The 21,992-nt window shown below is 40.0% G+C and overlaps 2 protein-coding genes across 2 annotated transcripts in view; one reads left to right on the forward strand and one right to left on the reverse strand.

Annotated features, from left to right (window-relative positions):
* The window catches only part of SLC7A2 (solute carrier family 7 member 2), an 82,988-nt gene that overhangs the window by 47,688 nt on the left and 13,308 nt on the right, over window positions 1-21,992 (reverse strand). The window lies entirely within an intron of this gene.
* MTMR7 (myotubularin related protein 7) overlaps window positions 16,495-21,992 on the forward strand; it is a 45,164-nt gene continuing 39,666 nt past the window's right edge. Inside the window, exon 1 of the mRNA XM_420686.8 lies at window positions 16,495-16,589. Within this exon, the coding sequence (XP_420686.5) occupies window positions 16,566-16,589 (24 nt within the window). The 5' untranslated portion in view covers window positions 16,495-16,565. The remainder of the gene's footprint in view (window positions 16,590-21,992) is intronic.

Raw genomic sequence — 21,992 nt, forward strand, 5'->3', positions numbered from 1 at the left:
TTAACATGAGCAGTACAACAAAGATATTTTTTTTTAAGGTACACATCAGTTATTCAGAGAAATTGTGTTATTAGTGGGAAACAAATTCAACTAAAACATTTGCAACAAGAAAAATACTTGCTCATGCCCTTGCCAAGTCTAGCAGGACAGCAATTTTGATTATGCATTCTTATCCTTTTCAATAAATTGTATACATTATGCATAAATCTTTGCAATGTTATTGAGTAACATTGGTCTGAACCACTAAATAAGTAATTTAATTCTGCCTAATCAGTAGCATACTATAGCATCCTTTACTGGATCTGGTGGGGAATGTTACTACCAAGGATGAGGAAAAGGCTGAAATACTCAATATTTCCTTTGCTTCTGTCTCTAATAGTCAGACCAGTCATCCTCAGAGTACTCAGGCCCCTGGGCTGAAAGACAGGGATGGAGAGCAGAATAAATCTTCCATAATTAATGAGGAAACAGTTAGCAACCTGTTACTCCACCTGAACAGTCACAAGTCCATGGAGCCACCTGAGGGTACTGAGGGAGATGGTGGAAGTGCTCGCCAAGCCACTTTCCATCATTTATCTGCAGTTCTAGTAAACCAGGGAGGTCTCAAATGGCTGGAGACTTGCCGATGTGACTGACACCTATGTACAGGAAGGGTCAGAAGGAACAACCAGGGGATCGGGCCTAGCCAGCATGGGCTCTTGAAAGTCAGGTTCTGCTTAACCAACCTGACCTCCTTCTATGACAAAGTAACCCACCTATTGGATAAAAGAAAGGTGGTGGATGTATACATTAGTAGAGCTTTTGATACTGTCTCCGACAGCATTCTCCTGGAGAAGCTAGCAGCTCGTGGTTTAGATAAATGTGGTCTTTGCTGGGTAAAAGCTGGCTGGATGACCAGGTCCAGAGAGTTGCAAGTTGAGTTAAATCCAGAGGCAATGATTCTGTGATCCTCACAGATTGTAACTAACTGGTGATCCTCACAGGATCACTGCCTCTGAATAACATTGCCATGAGCTAGATAGAGGAGTTACCAGCCAGCACAGTTCCCAGTGACATTAAATGCTCTGTTAAGTACCTTCCTTCAGATGAAATGAAGGCATATTCCCTTTCAAGCAGGTTAATACCCATCAGGTCATGACAGAATTACTTGGCAGAGCAGAAGCTTCACAGTTTAGCTGACTGAAATACATTTGGTCACTAGATAAATAAGAACTTTTATTATGCAGGACAGATCGTCCTTTAACCTTCTCAAATACAAACAGGGAGGAAAAAAAGGTTGCAAAGGAGAAAAAAACACAACCCAAGAAGTATTTTTAATTTGTGTTAATAAATAAAAACCATTATGTTTGAACAACAACAAAGGGACATTTAAATAAATCACAGAAAAGTTGTGCATATCTGTAAATAATTGATTACTCATTTGCAGGAAAAAAAGGTATAAGATTTAACTGTGTATTTACATGAGCATTGGGTGGCCATTTTTATTCTTTCCATCAGTTTAGGGGGGTTATTTTCTTTAGTTGGCTATGCAGAGTCAGAGATGAATTATTGCTTTTCCATAACAGTAGGAAAAATTTCTGGCAGTACTTGATTTTCAGCTGTGTAAAGCAGTTTTGGCATTTGAGACTTCAAGGGGGTGTACCAAGGGGAGTGTAGGGGGAGTGGCAGGAAAGCTGCAATCATCTTCTGTTTTTCCCTGAACACTGTTGAGGTAACCGACAAGTATCTCCAGCAACCTATGGCAAATTGAGCAACTGGGGCCGTGTCAACTAAACTTCTAAAGGTAGAAGGTGCACATGCCAAGAAACTTGCCCAGCCTCATCAGCAAAGAAAATATACTTTTAGTTATAGTTATCGGCAGTTTGCTTACATATTAACCACTGCTTTAGTGTGCTGTACACAATTACTGTTCACAGGCTCAACTCATTCTCTTCTGGTGCTGGAATTTGCCTAAGTACTTAAGGTTTGATTAGCTATAATGGATCACATGAGTTGCCTCACTAAGATATATTAGATAATTTGCTGAAGCTGAGCCAGGCAGCATGAGTTTTGGCACACTTAAAGAATGAAATCTGCCTTATGAGATTGTGATGGTCGGATTCTTTTCATCTCTTCTACTTTTCCACATGAGCTGTGTATCAAAGTGACACTTTAATTTGTCTGCAAGAAGTAGAGGAGGTAATTTCTTAAATTAGGATGGGGTTGTGATTTTGTTTTTGAGACATTTTAAGACATGAAATAAATGCAAGTTCTTCAGTTTGTGTTGAAGGGCTTGTTGAGTTCAGAAATCATTGCATTACTCAGATACTTAGATATTTCTTAGATTGCTTAGGTAAGTATGTATTATATGCATTGTCCAGCAGAGCTCTGCACAAAAGGAGCATCAGCCAATGGAGGTTTGTCAGGTATGGAGATCAGCAAAAAGAGAATAATAACATGTTCCAGCAGAAGTAAAATCCTAAGGCTTAAAATGGAATTCCTTTTTAAATATGGCACAGCAAAAATGATGCCATGATGTGCACTGCCAGTATCAATTCTGATGCTACGGTTCAGCTTCTGAACCATAAACCATTCTTTCCCAGCATCAAGAGAGCCCACAGACAGTATGTCTTATGACCTCAGATACTGAACTCTCTCAAAGAGTCCAAATTTTCAGTGTGGAGTGGGAGAAAATACCTGGCCTTTGATTTACAATGACCAGATACAGCTGCTATCTCACTGAGCTTCCGAGATGCCTGAACAAAAGGTTCACACTTGAGAATGAAGCTTTCTGTAAAGATTCTCAGGTTATCTTTTAACTAACAAGTTTTTGATTCTGGGTTCTTGTAAATATTCATGTGGATTTTTATGTCACTCTTGTTAGTCTTTTTCCTGACATGCAAACTCTGCAAACTTGATCTTTGAAAGTCTGGTCAGACTGTTTTGCACTATGTGCCAATTGTGTGGTATAGTCACATTGTGAGAAACATGAGTTTCTCCACACATTTTAGCCAGATAATTTGTTTTAGTTCCAATGGCATTGGTCTTCATCAATTAGTAGATTCTTACACTGACTTTCAGCAAATGTATTAGTCTCAGTTCTGCACAGTGTCATACAGTATCCTAGAGATCCTACCTACTAGAACTCCAGCCTTCCTAAATTTATTCCTGTGATTCAGCTGTCATAGCACTGACTGAAATCTTTACAAAATCACTTTTCAGAGTAAAGCAATACTTTTAATCAGTTTTCCCAGGAAGATTCCACTGACCTTCGGGTTGCTGTGTAGTCTCCCCACACAGCTAGTCTTCCCCTTCTCTGTGGCCAAAGATGTGAGAGAACTTCCCACAGGAAATGGGTGAGAGAGAGCGGCCAGATGTGGAAGACTTAAACAGCTCTTCTGCCCTTGGAGAAGAAAGAGTATAAATATATACTGACACATTTTTAACTCCAGTTCTGCCTAGTGTGGTGGGAAGAAAGCTGTCTGAATCATTCAGTCCCTCTTGTACCACTGGGGAAACCATGTCAGCACGCTGCTCTATCTTTGCACAGCAGCATTCAGTAATTACTGAAATATTCCCCACGGAAACAAATGTTTACAACTGAGGTTTGTAATTGACTACAGAGATGCCACAGATTGTACAACTAGGTACTTTGTGATGTCTTTGTTCATACGTGTTTGTATGTGTACACTTTATATACATTATGCATATATGTACACATACATGCCCCGAAGCTGAAGAAAAGAACATCTTTGCAGATAGTTGCTAATGAGACAAAACTAGATGTCTAAGTGGAAAGGAAGAATGTAACATGTTTTGGATATTGCACATAATTTCTCTTCATATTTTAAAACATTTGCTCGTTTGAAGTTGTTTCCTCAGAGAAACAGACAACATCCTATAACTGCCACTGGATTTTGCATTTGACCGTGTTCACTTGGTAGAGTAGGTGTTCTCACACTTGTAGGAACCTGTGGAGAACTCAGGGGAAAGATGTTCTTAACTTTCTCAACATACATTTCCTAATCTTCCAAATTAAGTTTGCTTGCCCTAGTATACAAATTGCTTTGCAATACTTTATATAGACCTTTCACATAATAATCAAATCAATATTGTAGCCATTTTAATTGGTTAGTGGACTTTACAAATATAAAAAATTATGTATATTTGCATTATAGATGTGTATCTAAATTTACATTATAATTTCTTATTCTTTGGTTGATATTTACACCTGTTAAAAAGATAGCACAAGAAACATGATACAGTAAGCATACCAAATACATGGAAACTGCAAAGAGAAATCCGCTCAAAAAGACTGCACAGAGCTGTTGGCTTTCACAGGAAGATTGCCCTCATCAAAAGCTGTCTTGTGATGTATATACACCATACTGCAATCTGTAACATAAATACTTCCAAAACAGAGTTTTTATCTTGGCAAATTGAAGGCTGATGGGAGATATGTTTGCAGTATATATTTCAAAGGGAGAGAAAAGAACTGTTTAGATTGGCAAAGGAACATGCTGGCACAACCAAACCCGTACTTCTTGGCTGAGACATATGAGTCATATAATACTTCGTAAGAGAGGTGTGGAGGGGGAATATAAAGTAACTGCTTTCAAAATGGAGCTAGCTGAATTTGTGAAGAAGATCATATAATGGGGACTAAACATGATGGTCCAGAAGATCCTCTGCAATTCTGTGTCTTTTGAAAAGAGTAAATATATTTTTAATTACTAAAGTAGTTTTGGAAAGCACTATGTTTGTAACATTGCCTGGGAAACATTAGGCCTGAGTATGAGGATTTAGAAGTAATTTGTATTATTTTTTTTTAATACGTGATTTATATAAGAATTAGCACACATGGATTGGATTTATATCCCAGTAGAAGGAATGCAGAAAAAGAGGACTGTGTTAGTACTTAACCAAGAAGGCACACAACACAGAACTGACCTTAACTAGTTGTAACAACAATATAACTATTTGGATTAGCAGCTCAGCTTGAAAAGCTGTTTAAGAATTTAGCACCCTTGCAAGCATCTGTTGGATACTGGCTACAAATATGATTGTTCCAAGGAAAGTTTTAGAGTTGAAAAAAATGCTCAGCTTCAGATTGGAAGGAGAAGCAGGAAATCTACAGTAACACACACTGTATCTGCAGAGTCCTGATGCTACCTATGAAGTAATGGGGTGATTAATTTCGGAATCTATAAAGTGAAAGCTCTTGGAAAAAGGTGTACCTCAGGTCCCAGGGAATCTGAGAAGTCACTTGTCCTGCAGGGACTGGTACTCATAAATGGATTATAACAAAAAGAGCCTACAGTCAGAAATGTGTGAGAGTGTGGGGAGAGCGTCTGACTTTGCCAGCGGAATCTCTAAATGCAAATGGGACTTAAATGCAGAAACATGGTTAGCATGTGCCCTCAGGGCTCCTGTGTGTGACACTCTAAGAAACAAGCCAGGATGCTTAAAAAGGTTATTAACCTTTATAGAAATGTTACCAAATGGGCTATTTTACAGCAGAGTAGCACTGATAGCCATGAAAACAAAACAGAACAACAACAACAACAACAAAAAACTATAAACAATGACTTCTTTGTGCCTGAAAGGACAAAGACTAGTTCTGCTGCAAACAGAAAATTCTATTTTATAACCAACCTTGGCCCTATCAGTGTGAATCTTCTGCATTTATCAGGTACAGCGGCAGAGGACATATTTTTGTGGTCATCCTTTAAGTAGCTTCTTGCCAAACAACATGAACCTAGATTCTGAACAATCCCAGGTTCAAGAGCATACTGAATGGGCAAACTACAAACACTCCAACTGGTAGTCAACAACTAGTCCATACTAAACTACTTGATCTAGTGGTTGGCAACCCTGTCCATGGCAGGGGTTTGGAACTGGTTGATTTTTAAGGTCCCCTTCAATCTAAGCCATTCTATGACACTTGTATCTTCAAATACAAAAATGTATATTTGGATTTCACTATCCTCTGTCAGTGGAAGGAATTATACCGGGTGGAAAAAAAGAAAGAAAGAAAGGAAAAGGGAAGGAAAAGGGAAGGAAAAGGGAAGGAAAAGGGAAGGAAAAGGGAAGGAAAAGGGAAGGAAAAGGGAAGGGAAGGGAAGGGAAGGGAAGGGAAGGGAAGGGAAGGGAAGGGAAGGGAAGGGAAGGGAAGGGAAGGGAAGGGAAGGGAAGGGAAGGGAAGGGAAGGGAAGGGAAGGGAAGGGAAGGGAAGGGAAGGGAAGGGAAGGGAAGGGAAGGGAAGGGAAGGGAAGGGAAGGGAAGGGAAGGGAAGGGAAGGGAAGGGAAGGGAAGGGAAGGGAAGGGAAGGGAAGGGAAGGGAAGGGAAGGGAAGGGAAGGGAAGGGAAGGGAAGGGAAGGGAAGGGAAGGGAAGGGAAGGGAAGGGAAGGGAAGGGAAGGGAAGGAAAGGGAAGGAAAGGAAAGGAAAGGAAAGGAAAGGAAAGGAAAGGAAAGGAAAGGAAAGGAAAGGAAAGGAAAGGAAAGGAAAGGAAAGGAAAGGAAAGGAAAGGAAAGGAAAGGAAAGGAAAGGAAAGGAAAGGAAAGGAAAGGAAAGGAAAGGAAAGGAAAGGAAAGGAAAGGAAAGAACCCAAAACTTTAATCTGAGAATTTAGCAGATTTTCCCTGCCAAATGCCAGCTCTTCATTTACATTACTAGGCCAGAGTTTTCTTTGCTGGTATTACCTAGCCAGCAGCCAGTTCTCTGGGTGCAAATCTGCAGAGAGTAAGTGTTTAAGCTCACAGTAGTTGAGTGACTCCTAGTATTTCTGTATGAAGTTTCTGCTGAATACCATGTGCAGCTTTTCCTGCATTGAAAGACAGCATCTCCCACATTCAGATTCCCTGGTCTCTAATAGAAGCTGTGCTCACATTGCTGCTTGTTCAGGTGAATCTCTCGCTTCCTCTGCTCAGCAGCCAAAACTTCTGGGAACTAAATTCTCAGAACTCCACCTCTCCATAACATGCACACACACATGCACTCCCGCACACACCACCAATCTCATTACCACAGGAAGCCAGATTATTTGAAATGCAATCAGGTTAGCACCTTTAAAAAAAAAAAAACAAGAAGAAGACTGTTACTGAACCACAGTCACTGCCTTCACATGGAAGCGAAAAGATAAGACTGTCTTTGAAAATCAGAGCAGGCATAGTTTTGCACTGCTCTTTTTAACTCTCTCCCGTTTTGTGGGAAAAATCTACCACTGTAGTACATAGAAATTTGCCAAAAAGTCAAGAATGTTAAAAAATAGAATAGAATTAAAAAGTTAACAAAAAATTAAGGCTTTCTGTATTGCTAGGCACGCTTCCAACACATCAGCCTGTCCAGTGTGGACTTTCCCATGCCCGGCATAGAAGCCAGAAGTGTTGCTGAAAATTAATAGTTTGCCTCTCCAGGCTGTGTCAGTTGTAGGTCCACAGGGACCCTAGCTCACATATGGGGTGGGAGTGGATCCAGCAGTGCAATGTGGGAGCCAACTACATTCAAAGTGGTGAAGGTCATCCAAAAGCAGCTTGGACTGTCACTGTCACTCCAGCCTGCTTCTCACTGAATTTGACACCACGTCTTGCTTAGCTCATTATCAGAAGAAGCAATAAGGTACAGTTATCAAAAGCTGTATGTATCATTAAAGTGGTGCTACCAATTCAGAAGTTTTCTGCCATGTACTAACTGCAAAATTATTCACAGAAAAGAAAGAGTGCCTTTTACTCAGGACTCAGTCCTGTGAGGTGCTGCACACCCTCTGTAAATGCTGACCACTTTTAACCTCCTACTTAAAGTCCCTTTAGTCTGGGTGAATGCAGTGTATTGCAGAATTAGATCCTTAGTCAAGAAATAATATCTCCACGGAAAGTGGAAAAGCAGTTTAGGGTGAAGAAGGGCGTGTGGGATTGTTCAGAGAAATGAAGACTTGCAGCTGCCTTACATAATGTATCATTCAGCAACAATAACAGAAACATTTTTATTTACTTATTTATTTTTAAAATACAGCTTGGAAGACGCTTCGGTACACTCCTTCCCAGCAACACTCTGATACATTTGTTAGGACTCCTGCTGCATAGCAGCTTTCATCCTAATTCTCATTTGCGTCCTTTCCAAATAAGGCTAAATTTAGCAAACCATTTTTTAAGAAGAGTTCTCAGTCTTGCCCATTTATTTCTGTGACAGAACTCAAGAGAATAAAGCGTGTCAGAAAATATCAGAAATACAGCTCTTCCTTTGTTTCCTTCTCTTCCTCCCTGCCCCCCCCCCCCCCCCCCCCCAGCCCTCCCTTTAAAAGTTTACAGTGCTTAAAGTTATACAGATCACAAAATTCACATATATTAAAATAGCTCCTTGGCATGCAACTGCCAGTAAGAACAAACACACAAAAACTCCTGTGCCTCTAACTGCCTCATTAAAAGCAAATTTCAAGAGAGCCCTCATAGCACTCAAAGTACTAGATTTTATGAAAAGGTTCGTCAAAATGTATTTCAGTTATTATTTTTATATACTAACCACTTCTGACTATACTGTTCTCCATCCTTCAGATGACATTATAACTATAAATTCTCATAGACAAAATAATAATAATAATTATTATTATTATTTATTATTTATTATTATTATTATATATATATACAGATATCTAACAGATATCTAGCATTGAATTCTCTTGGAAAAACTGTAAGTAGAAGCCTGGATTTCATTCAGTGTTGTAAGATCAGCTTCTCAGGTGGAATCCTGAGCCTCTTCAACACAGTGGGATTTTCTTAGGGGGAGGACACACTTCCAGTGTATTGATGTTGTGTTTCAAGAGTCTCCCCTCAGTCTCCTTTTCCCCAGACTAAAGAGCCCCGGTTCCTTCAGTCGCTCCTCACAGGGAATATTCTCCAAGCCCTTCACAAGCCCTTCTTTGGACCTGCTGCAGCACCTCATTGTCCTTTCTGTACTGAGGTGCTCAAAACTGAACACTTGAGGTGAGGCCTCACCAAGTGCCAAGTACAGGGGCAGGATTACTTCCCTAGTGCTGCTCACCACACCATTCCTGATCCAAGCCAGGATGCCGTTGGCCTTCCTGCCACCTGGGCACACTGCTGGCTCATATTCAGCCAACTACCTATCAGTACACCAAGGTCCCTTTCCATCAGACAGCTTTCCAGCCACTCCTCCCCAAGCCTGTAGGGTTGCCTGGAGTTGCTGTGAACAAAATGCAGGACCTGACGCTTGGCCCCATTGAAACTCATACAATTAACTTTGGCCCATTGATCCAGTCTATCCAGGCCCCTCTGTAGTGCCTTTCTACCCTCCAGCAGATCAACATTCCCTCTCAATTTAGTGTTGTCTGCAAGTTTACTGAAGGTGCACTCAATCCCCTCATCAAGATCATCAATAAAGATGTTGAATAGGAGTACCTAGCCCTGGGAGACACCACTTGTGACTGGCCATCAACTGGATTTAGCTCCATTGACCACAACTCTTTGGTCCTGGCCATCCAGTCAGTGTTTTATCCAGAAGAGCATATGCCCATACAAACCACAGGCAGCCAGCTTCTCTATGATGGTCACATGGAAGACTGCCATGCTAGTGGGGAAACTGGGTGGCCAGTTTTACAGACAGACATTCACTTTCTTCCAGAGAGCTAAATGCTTGGAAGGGATTATACTGGTGCTGAAGGGCAGTCGCTGCCTAGCAATAGAGTCTTGCAGGCATGAGCCTCCTTATCTGTGACACTGCCAGTCAGCTTGGGTTAAAACGATGCAGTTCCACCAGTAGTTTCATGAAGGAAAGATATTTTCAAGATGCCAGGACTTGCCTTTTGATCTTTTAGGAGTAATTCCTCAAGCAGATGCTTCCAGCTGCACCAGCAGCAGTCATTGCATGATGATCAGATCTGGATATATCATAGAATCAAAGAATCATAGAATGGCCTGGGTTGAAAAGGACCACAATGATCATCTAGTTTCAACCCTCCTGCGATGTACAGGGTTGCCAACCACCAGACCAGGCTGCCCAGAGCCACATCCAGCCTGGCCTTGAATGCCTCCAGGGATGGGGCATCCACAACCTCCTTGGGCAACCTCTTCCAGTGCGTCACCACCCTCTGTGTGAAAAACTTCCTCCTAATATCCAATCTAAACCTCCCCTGTCTCAGTTTAAAACCATTCCCCCTTGTCCTATCGCTATCCACCCCTGTATATACACAGGTGTCCCCTCTAGCATGGGACAACAGTGTTGTGACAGGTGCCACAGCCTGGTTTGCAAAACAGCAGCAGCAAGCAGCAAGCATATCTAAAGTAGAAGGAAGGAATAAAAAGTAGGAGAATCTGGAGCATTACTCTTAAGTAACTTGGTGATGTAAAATGTGAATGAAGCAGATGGCTGGTGAGCCTGGCCACTGAGACATCTGCCCTGTGTGGGCACCAAGAACAAGGAAAAACTACTGAGACAGTGAGAGGCAAATGTTTGGGATTTTTCTTATGTAAACTTATGTAAATATAGGTAAGCATTACAGATGCAAGCTGGGAAGTAAAAGCTTACTCAGTTCAGTGGCTGATGAGGTGATATGCAGCAAAATATAGCATAGTCATATGCTTTATGCAATGTCTGTAATCACTCAGTTAGTTAACCACAAGCCTCAGAGCGAGCAGTTATGTATAATCATATCTGTAGCTATCTGTAGTTAATGATTCATTCCACCTCACACATTTTTTCTGAACATTACATACTTTTGTTATAGGTGAAGACCTTTCAGTCATGATAGCTCATACATCCTGACTGTGACCAGCTGGCAGAAGTACCTTGGAACAAAACTCTGGACATTCTGCTCCGGGAACAAATTACAACAAGCACTGTCTTCTCATGCATACATAATCCATGAAAATAATTGACAGCAATCAAGAACATAAGTCTAATACTACACAGGGTTGGAAACTGCCAGGAGTTAGACAAGAGCTCAGGTTACAGAGCTTTCAGACAGGGAATGCCAGAAACAGTTCAGCACAGTTTTCTTCAGAACCCACTCCAACGTTTATTTATTTTTTTCCTCAAAACTCAGTAAGTAGCAATAGACCCTGCAAAACACTTACCTGGTGAAAACAAAACAAAGTGAATTCAAATAATAAACTGGACAAGTTCTGGAAGAGCACATCGGAATTCAATCTTAACACCCTTTCAGTCTGAACATGGGTTTTTATGACCCTTGCTTAGTCTGCTTTCTCTCAAAATGTAAACTGCTTGTCAGTAGCTGAAAAAGGATTGTGTGATCTGAACTTTCTTTGCACAGAATGTCAATAAGAAAGACTTCACTGACCACTTCTCAGTCTCAGCTTCTCTCATTAGCAATATAGTATATATGAGAGCGAGGAGATCACTTGCTCATTCTGAAGGATTTCAAGTGGCAGAATTCAGCTAAAACAAATTCTGATCACTTCCCATGATGACTACCAATAAGATGATAGGAATTACTTCAGTTTCAGTTCTGCATTGATGTTCAAAGAATCACAGAATATCCCAAGTTAGAAGGGACTCACTAGGGTCATTGGGTCCAGCTCTTAGTTCCACACATAGCTTTAGGTAATTATAAGATGATGGGATTCTTTTCCCTTGTTATCCAATTTTTATTTCTCTGTTTCTTTGTTATTTCCTCTAGACCCAAATATACTATTTCCATTTCTTATTCTTCATGTTGGGAAAAATGTTTTAGGCAGACCATTAATACAGTCCCACAAGTCAATAGAATTTTCTTTAATGAACATTTTGAAAACTGTTATAACAACACAAGTTTATTTTTCATTTAACAATACTGCTTTGGCAAACACACAGTTGTGACCTGCTTTGAGCTCTACTGTCTTACTTTCTTCTTCTAACCTGTTGCTGAGCTTGTCACTGAATGCTTCAACAGAAAGGATCTGAGAAACTAGGTTGTTTGCTTGTTTGTTTTAATAGGTTTAGTAAATATTTCCTGTCTACAATTCTGCATGAGATACTGTAAAGGTAGTCAGAGTACTACACGTACCACAATTTGGAAAATCCTTTAGTGACTCTGTAAGTTGGGATAGCTCCCAATACTTCTTCTGCTCAAAGAGAAGTCAATCACTCAGTTACTTGCGGCTGATACCTGACTGCAGTAAAGCCACTTGCTAAATATGGAATCTCCTTTTCTGAGTGGAGGAAACACATGTAGCAGATTATATTAGATTCTAATTAAAATTAAGGTATTAATAAATAAATAAAATCAGCTTTTCCACCAAGTTCCTCTCTGTAGCTGAGGATCTAACTTGAGAGTAAACTTGCTCAGATATACCCGGGCACAGCTAATATATGGAAAGAAGGGTACTCTCTTAAAGGTTCTAAGTATAGCTCTTCCTTACAGAAATGTCCTGCATAGGAGCAGTAAAAGGCAAGATGAAGCAGTTGCTTTTCTCTGAGCTGATTGACAAAACAGTGTAGGTAGAAGTATTGATGAATGCAGATTTGCAGAATGGGGTAAATCTCTAAGCAGTATTACACTTCTTCAGGAGTTTAGGAACTCTTAATCATCTTGTGGAAGTATTTTTTTTTCCTACTGGCTCTCTTGAGAAGTACTTTTCTTCATTTTCACCCTATAATACTCATTGTACTAACTGGCCTCCTCCTTTAGCTGCTCTACCCTCTCTGGTCTGACTTACATCAGCTCAAGTATATCATAGCTGACCTCCCAGCACTGTGCTGTCAGCTGTCCTGACATGCTTTGTTATGAAAAACATAGCATTTAAGAGTAGTTGGATTAACTGTTCTGATCTTGTTGAAATGCTCTCATTTAAAATAAAGTTAGTGCTTTGTCAAAACCAGAATTGTTTCCTCTATTGATGAGATCCTCATGTTAGCAATCTTCTATTTGAGTCCTGTCAGAGTTTTATTTGCTCTATTTCTCTGTTCTGCATGTCAGGCCAGAAGCATATCAGTTGGCCTATCTGTAGAACAGGATTGAATGGGTCTCCAGGGGACTGCCAGTATTTTTTCCTGTGTGAATTTTGTTTTTATAACCATGCAACAATGTTTTATAACATGGCAAAATTAAAAATTGTTTTGAGTAATTCTTGAAGGAAATGTTAAAAGGTCAAGCCAAGTAACAGTTAGCTGAGTTAAACAATAAAGTCAGAGCAACTTGCTTTTACCTTGTCACATGCAGCTCCTGCTAGATTAACTGGGTGAGAAGTTTGTGTGTCTAAGTGCATTGGCCATGAGAAACCTGGGATGTTCCCTCTAAAAGTTCAAAAGTTATGAAACACAGAAAGAGACACACTGTTTCTGAATCCACGGTACTGATTATCCACGGTGTAAATACTGTAGACACCTACAAATCGCATGCATGCATTTGCACCTTTGGCTGCCATCATCAGGCAAAAGGTGAAAGGCAAACAGAAGTTTTGATGCTGCAGTGTCTGACTGCTGTCACATGAGTGAAAGCATCCCAGATTGCCATCTCCAGCCTGGCAAACTGTGTGCTGCACTGGAGGAAAGAGCTTTGATGCCAGCAAACAACTTCTTGCTCTAAGCGCAGACGTGCTTCTTTGGTGACATGCCTTAGGAAACTGTGTGGATTCTTTTTGCTCCATTCCTTATCCACAATCCAAAAGCTGCACTCAAGCTAGCACTGTTTTCCTTTAGCCCACAGTAACATGGTGTGATACCAGCCTCCACGTTTTCATCCTGCATACCAAGCTGTAAGGGGGATGATTCTGTCACATTGGCTGTAGTTGTCCAAAAACAAAGCTGCTTTACCATCAGTTTCATGTTTATTTCTTCTCAATGTGCTGGTTTTTAAGATATGTCTATACGTCCATAAAGCCATCTGTAGATTACCCTTGATAATAAGCATTACTCTAAGTACATACATTTATTCTTTGAGTTTGCAGATTATATTAAAAGGCAGCCAACAGTAATCTAGTAAAGTATAATTGCAAAACACAAATAAATCTACAAAGCCTTCCAGATTTAGCATGATGATTCAAATCCACATCTTAACTAACAGAAAATGTTTGAGCATTCAGGTGACTGCAATGATTACAGAAGAGATTTTAGTGCATTGTAAGCTAAATGTGTGCTTTCAGGTTTACTAGATTGGGCTGAAACCTGTCCCTCCTGCTTATGGACATGGAGAACAAATACAGTGGTGTCATTCAGGGCCTGGTCTTCTTCAGCAGGCATTGATCAGGAACTTTACTGGTAGTTGCAGCAGATAGGTCAAAAACTGTTTAGTAATGACAATTTAATTTTCCTGTCCCTACATCTTAGTTGAGTCAGAGCGGTAGACTATGGAGTACTGTGTTTTGTTTGAAGTACTCCACTGTACTTCTGTGGAGAAAGTATTTCACTTTCAGGATTGTTAAGACAACAGCGTCCATAATGGAAAGATAATTATTTATGTAAGAGAATTGTTAAAAGCCTGTGATTACTGCATCTTTCTGTGACAAATGCAGTAGGCTGAACTTTCGTCTTAACCCAGGTTCTGTTTATAGCCATACTTCCCAAGAATAATGTTATCTGTCCAAGACAGTTAAAAAACTCTTGCAAGATGTAGAGCAACTTATTGTTACATACAGGATCTCAATACCCTCTGAGCAATGCCTTAGTTTTGCAGATGTTGAAGCAGAGATAAAAAACCATCAACAGCAGGACTTAAACTTGGCAGTAATAAACCACAAGATGCACCAAAGGAAAAGCAAGTATCTCCAGGGACTGAAAGGTTGACCATGCTTTCTTCCAACTTCACTTACTGGCAGTAGCAAATGCCAAAATTTGGTAATGTATGCCATGAATCATGTTTAGTTATAGCTACAAAGGAAACATATTCCATGGTTGGTTAATTCATAATTGATTTTTACAGCTCAGGCCTAAAATAGGGAGCAAAATACGCCACCAATTCAGATTCTTGTGAATGCATGACTGTAGATAATTCCTGCACTTTTATGGATGCCATCCAGTGAATTTTCAAATAGAAAATACCTTCAACTCTTGTATTAGATCAGGGTGACCAAAGGGAAATGGAAAGATAAAAACTCTCAGTAGAGAATAGACTTCATCCAGTTGATGGTGTCTCAGATTATGGGCAAATCATCCACTCCCACACAATAACAACAGCTGAATTATAGGAGGAAAAAAAAAAAAGGCAGAAGTGGTGAAAAGAGGCAGAAGGAAACAGAAAGGTCAAATCCAGACATGACTTTTGTTCCACTCGTGGCAGCACAGCTTCTGTCTCCTCTAACCAAAGAGCTGGCACAAAAAACTCGTGATGTTGGACAATCTAGCAAAAAGGTGACAGGACTAGAGAAACCTTGGCAGGAACAGTGCAAGTAACATTATAACCACTGTTCCCTTTCCCTGACAGCAAAAATTTTTGGTGACCTCAAGTCATTTTCAACCCACCTTTTAGCTTTCACAAAAAAAAAAAAAAAAAAAAGAAAAAAAAAAGAAAAAAAAAAGAAAAGCTGAAGCTTGCTCTGATCTCTGCTGGCAAGATAAGAATATGTGGGGAGCTTCTGCTGCTCTGAAGCAGAGCACTCTTGCTGCTAGTTTTGTGTGGTTCAGTGCATTTTCACATTTATTCCTGCCCCCTGGGGTGGCTAGCCAAATTGGAACTGCCTATTTGTCAAGAGCTGCTGGTTGATCAGTAGAGAATATTAGGGCATTTTACAAGCCTCAAAGGCTTTGAGTAATTCTTGAAGGGAATGTTAAAAAGTCAAGCCAAGTTTGTCTGAGATCAGTAGCACCTCTCATCGTTTGCACATTGACATAAACCCTGAAGAGTTTCTCAGTTTGCACAGTATGACAGTGATTCAAAGCTGGATAAAGACGTTCTCTATGTCTGCCCAGGTAACCTGAGGAAAGCAGCCCCTAAAACATCTATTTTTGCCTCAGGAGGTACCACATCTCATGGTCCAGGCAAGGCGTGCAATGGCACAAGAAATTTATTGCATAAGACTGAAAATCACGTCACAAAAAATCTCCTCTTGTGTACATGTGAATTACTGAAAGACAGACATGCAGAACTTGAGATTAACGCAGTTCTGTGCCTCAGTTTCACGTAGCGCAGCTTTTGCCTTGGAGATACTGCACACGCTGAACCAGAGAATGAGAAAAGGCAGGGGGAGACCACCTCTAGCAGAACTCCCCTCACTCTTTCTGGTCCTTCTCACGGGAAGCATCGAGCGGGGCAGTTCCAGACACCGAGCTGCCAAGAGCCACTGCACGCCGTGCCCCGGCAGGATGCGGCCAGGCTGGGCCGCGCCGGGTCGCGCCAAGCATCCCCTCCGCCGGCCAGCATGGCGGCTGCGGGAGGTGGAGCCAGCCGCTGACCTGCCGGCACTAGAACAGCCGCATCCTCTGCTCTGAACAGATCTTCCTCTCTTTTTTTTTTTCTTTTTCTTTTTCTTTTTCTTTAATCCTACCTTCGCCAGAAAGCGCGGGGAGAAATTAATATATTATATCGATATAAAAATATAAATCAATAAATAAATAAATATAAAAGGCCGGCACGGGCCCAGGTGCGCATGGCTGCCCGCCTGACGTGAGGAGCCGGGCCGCCCGGCCGCCGCTGCCGCCATGGAGCACATCCGGATGCCCAAGGTGGGTTCGGGCGGGAGCAGCCCCGCGGCGGGCAGGGCTGCGGCTGTAGGGCCATTCTGTGCTGCGGCCCGCCCGGCTGCCCCGGGGTGGGGGTGCTGCGGGCCGGGCTGGGGGTTTGAGTTGCCTTAACGAATTGCAGACCCCGACCGTGGCTTGTAGGTAATCGGAATGAAGGTGTGTTCATCCCAGTGTCAGATCTGGTAATGAATTTGTTTAGTTTCTGTAGACTGATGCTGTAGTCCTTCTCTTAGTCCATTTTTTTCCTGCAGGCGAAGCCTGTGTTTGTTAAGAGAATTTCCATCTTGCTCTATAAAATGAGATACAATTTTGGCACACACATAGAAATAACGACTAAAAATGAACTCCCACAATATACTAATTTGAAGTGGGCATAGGATATATTCTTATCTTTTTTTTTTAATTTCCTTCCACTCTGCCCCCCCAAAGCTGTTAAAAAGTTATTTGTGTTTGATTTGTGCCTATTTGTTTGTTTGTTTTGTTTTGTTTTTTTGTCAGTATCTAGCACATTGATTTCAATTTCAGATGAGACTCCTTACTCGACTTTGATTTTTGTGTCTTTAGGTGCTAAAATAAATATATTAGGAACATATGTATTTATAGCATCTGTTCCTTCTTATTTCATGGTTTATCGTTGGCTTTTTTTTGGAAGGAAGAATGTCAGAACACTAAGAATCATCACATTCTTATGTCAGAATGTCGGAACAGTAAGAATCGTCCTACCACAGGTAGGAGATGGTCGGTGGAAGTTGACTGAAGTGGTTCTTCCGGCCACGAGCCAAATGTTGAAAGCTTGAATGTGAAAAATAATGAAAGCAGATTAATAAGGCCAAAAAAAAATCTAAAAATAAATCTTCATGCTTATTTTTAATGCAAACCTACTATGGACAATGGAAGCTTTTCTGTTAGTTTTTTCTGCAAACGTGCCTTAAAATGTTGCAGAAATAGGTTTTGCACATGCATAGTATCAAGACAGCTGTGTGAAAGCATGGCACTGATGTTTCAAAACTTGCTCTGGAAATTATACTCAGTGGGAGCTGATTGTGCAGCCTTTATTCCAGGCATCTCCTTATATTTGTAACTATGCTGGAAGTTATGTCTCTGGAATGAGGCAATTTAGAAGGCAGGATGTAAAGGTGCCTTTAAACCCTTTAAGAAATCTTTCTACAAATGCAGAAAAGCCAAGACATTAAATATGAGTAGGTATTGAAATAAATCCCTCAAGTTACTCCCAAATACAGTGATGCCTCAGTGTATCTACATTTACCTAGCAGAAATGGTATCTTTGTTTTGCTTGTTCAAAAAAAAGAGAAAATCAGTCACCAAAACAGTGCTGTTTATTTTTAGTTGTTTGTTTTTAGTGATTTTTTTCACTGATAATTTGAAATTCAACGTTAAATGTTTTCCAACCTCAGCAATGGTAAGAACAGATATATTCTCACTGAGTTGAGTGTTAGTCTCTGGTGTCCCATTTCCCAACTCTGTTCGATTTTGTCCAGTGAAAAGCTTGATAAGCAACTGCCTTAGCCTGTATTTCAGAATAATGTGACTGTCCAGGATTCCCAGCTATTCTGGAAATTAAGATAAATCCCATACTTAGAAAACTACAGAACTTGCTAATACAACATTAAAACAAAGTTCTTGTCTCAAGTAAAAGCTTGTCTTTCAAAAGGCAATAAAAAACGTAATGTCAATTGTTGCCAAAATAATTAGCAATTGTTTTTTATTTTAGTTCAAATAAAACAGTAGTGAATGATAGTTTGCATATATTTAAAATAAATCTGATATAGCATAGCTGTCATTTAAGTAAAAGAAACGAACAGAAGCAGAGAGGAGTTCCATGTCACCTGGACGAATAGGTCATTAAGGTAACTGCTCTGTGTCTTCCAGTGGTGGAAGGAGGTCCTGGCTACGTTCTTCACTCTTGCAGCGTCTGTAGTTGTTGTGGTCACGTCCATCCCTTCCTTGTTTGATTCATGTCCCTTTATGGACCTCTTGAGCATGTGTTTGCCAAAGCCCTTTCTGGACATGCTAACACCCTCTTCCTGTGTGGGATCAAGTTGCAGAAGATCACAGCAGTAGAAGTTTAATTCAGTGCTCCTTGCTTCTGGCTTTGCTTCTGGATTTGGAGAATAACAGTTCATTTTCACCTTCTCCAAGCCTTCATCATAAATCTTGATCACATGTTCCTGATAATTTCAGAGGAGTGTCAGCGATGACCCCTGCACCTCTTCCCTGTGTGGGAACTATAGTTTCTGAGTCCATCAGTGGTTGTGTTGACATGGTGTAGGGTTTTTTTTTTGCCATAGCTAAACCATATATATATTTGTTTGCATCTCTTTTGCCTGCACATGGCTCTTCTGGAGTTCTTGTGCTGCAAATACAGCATTTAGCTGTCCAAGAAAGCTTATTATCATCCACAGACTTGAGAATTTTACTGCTTACTCTTTTCTCCAGGGCACTGATAAAGTTGAGTGAAACCATTCTCAGAAGTTGTAGGACTTCACTGCTGACTTGCCTCCAACCTGAAAGAAATGCCATTAAGCCCTACTCTGCTTCCTATACTTTAAGCAGCTTTCAGTCTGTAAATGGGTCTCTCCTCCAGTGCCATGGTAACTTAATTTCTCTAAAAATCTTTGATTGTCAAAAGCTTTTTCTGAACTGTAAATATATCTTGTCCTCTGGGTCAGCCTTACTGATGCAGCAGCATCACGGGGCTCCAGCAGGATTCTGAGTCTCATCAAAATGTGTGTATTCACCTGCTCAGTGGTTCTGTTCTTCCAATGTGCTATTGACACAATTTTGCTAATGGTACATTGCCTAGTCCTTCACCAAAAGGCAATAATACCTTAAATTCAAGTTCTGAAGAGTTTAACTGTCTTCTCTCCTTAGTAAGCAAAAATAGCAAGTCGATAGCAGAAATAGAAACCACTTGACAAAACAGCTTTTCTTCATTATTTTTTAAACAGTATCCTTAGCCCTTCTGGACAGTATATAGCTGAGTGTCTAATACAGTCTTTTATGTACTAAATGCCATTGTTCTACCATGATGTTATAGGTGGAGAGTGCATGTACAAATACACAGAGGCAGCAGTGATGTAAATGTCACAATGTAAATGTCATCCTATTTATGAAGGCTGTAATTTGAGTGTATTTAAAAGTTGCTAACTGTCACGCATAGCTAAATAAAGTTATGTATAATTCCAATAATCTTTTAAAAATGAGTAAAGCCACTGTCAGCCATTAGTATGGGTTTAGCGGCAAGATTTGTCTAGGATAACTGCCAAAACCCAAAACTTGTTGAACTGCTTATAACAGTGATAAAAAAAAAAATAATAAACAATACTTCCACACAGACAAGAAGCATATCTTGTTAACATCTGTAGAGATATGTTTAACCATGAACAGGTAGACAGATAAGGGCTCTAGAGACATGTTTATTTCATAGGGGGACTTCAGGCACTGTTGCTAATCACTTTATTTTATTTACAACTGTTCCATATCATTTGTCTTCGTATACTGGCAGCAGGATTATTGAATGGGCTTCTTAAAATAAAGAATACATCATCTTTATCCCTGGTGTAGCAGCTGTGTTCAGTGGAATTAACTCAGGAATTCATTTGGTTGAGTATCTCTTGTTAACACAACACTTGGGATGATTTGAGTTGCTCAAGTGCTTTTGTTATTGTGATGTTGCAGTGAGGTATTTCTTTTCAATGACTCTCAGGAAAACTGTAAGATACACTGCTATTTCTCATGATGATGAAGAATCCTACCAAGTATTTTACTTTCCCAAACTAATTTCTAGCACTATGTAGGGTGGTATTTCCTTTTGTTTTAGCAGATTTGGCCCAGAAGAGCACACCTCAGTCACAAAAGTCCTCTGTGCCATTCTCTTTCCTGAATTTTCCCAGCTAAGCAGGATGTATTTGTAATGCAGATGTATTTGGCCCAAACAGAGTTATTCTGGAGAGACAGTAGACAATACCCTTCATCCTGTTTTCAAGTAACATGATTGTTACAGAGGACTACAAATAAAACTTTTGAGAACAGTTTCAGTTGAAATTTCACTATTCTGCTTATGTGGAAGTTTATTTATTCAGTTATGGTTACTTTGGGGCATTGCTACTTATGGAATGAGATTTTTAATGCTTAGCTTTAGATATATGATTTAAGAGCAGAAGGTCTGTACACGTAGCCAAAGGAATCTCTGGAATCTCATTAGAGAAGATTCATATTCTCTAGTTACCCTTTATTGTTCATATGTATGTGCTTCTATGATAGTTATGTGAATAAGGTGCAGAAACTTTGGCATTAATACTTTCTTCATTTTCTATTAAAATAATCAACTTCATCTGGTCTCTACTCTTACAACTGTTTCCTTGTTTCTGTAATCTGATTCATATATCTCACAGTGATATATTAATTAATTAATTAATATACATTCTCCTAAAGAAACAGAACATTAATTTTGGCTCTCTTTATCTGTTCGTCTGTTCTTAATCTTTGGTCATCCTATTGGAAGTTCTATGTGAAATAGGTTAAAACATGTCATGTATTTATTATCTTAAATCTCTGTGCCTGTGTAGTAGTAAGAGCCTGTAGGACAGCTGACCATTTAAATAATAACTAATTAATGTTGACTGATTACATCTAATTGAGTGAATTCAGGAGCACACTGACCCTTGTGAAGTGAGTGACTTATTCAAGTGAGCAAAGGAGCTGTTGTGCTAGATCAGGAGAACAGTGCTTCTAATACCAAAACATCTGATTCAGAATGCTAACCGAAAAGCAGTTCAGAAGAGAGTGAAGAGAAGAATGATCCATATGGGAAAATGCTGCCAAATTTATGAGCTGATGCAAGAACACTGATGGAGCCAGCGATCCAAAGGTTGTTTAAGGCAATTAAGGTGTTACTCTGGTTTTAAGAGGCTCAGGATTCAGCTCTTTGGCTCTTGTTCATGCAGTTCTATTTTTCACTTGGCTTTCTTTATTTTACATTACCTCTGGAATTAGAACCTTTTGATTCTGGATGTTTTTTTTCCACTTTTGAAACATGAGTTTTATATATGTGCCTATTCCCAATATGCAGAACAATGTGTATGCAAGAAATTCTTTGGTTTGCATTTTTTTCTTTGTTGCTCTTTGGCTCTGTGCACAGTTGTTCCTCCCTGCTATACATTACTGCTTTATTCAAGAATCTTCTTTATATTTTTTTCAGAGGTAAATCTAAACAATTTTGGAAAATGTAGTAAGATTTGCTGACTTAAGAAATTCATCAGTTGCTCACTTCTTTTCTCAGTAATTTTTGTCTTTGTACTGTGGTGTAGGCACCATATTGCAGTGCTCTATACTCTTATAATAGGCTACAGTTCACTGCATCCA

This window comes from Gallus gallus, chromosome 4, assembly GCF_016699485.2.
Source record: "Gallus gallus isolate bGalGal1 chromosome 4, bGalGal1.mat.broiler.GRCg7b, whole genome shotgun sequence".
NCBI lineage: Eukaryota > Metazoa > Chordata > Aves > Galliformes > Phasianidae > Gallus > Gallus gallus.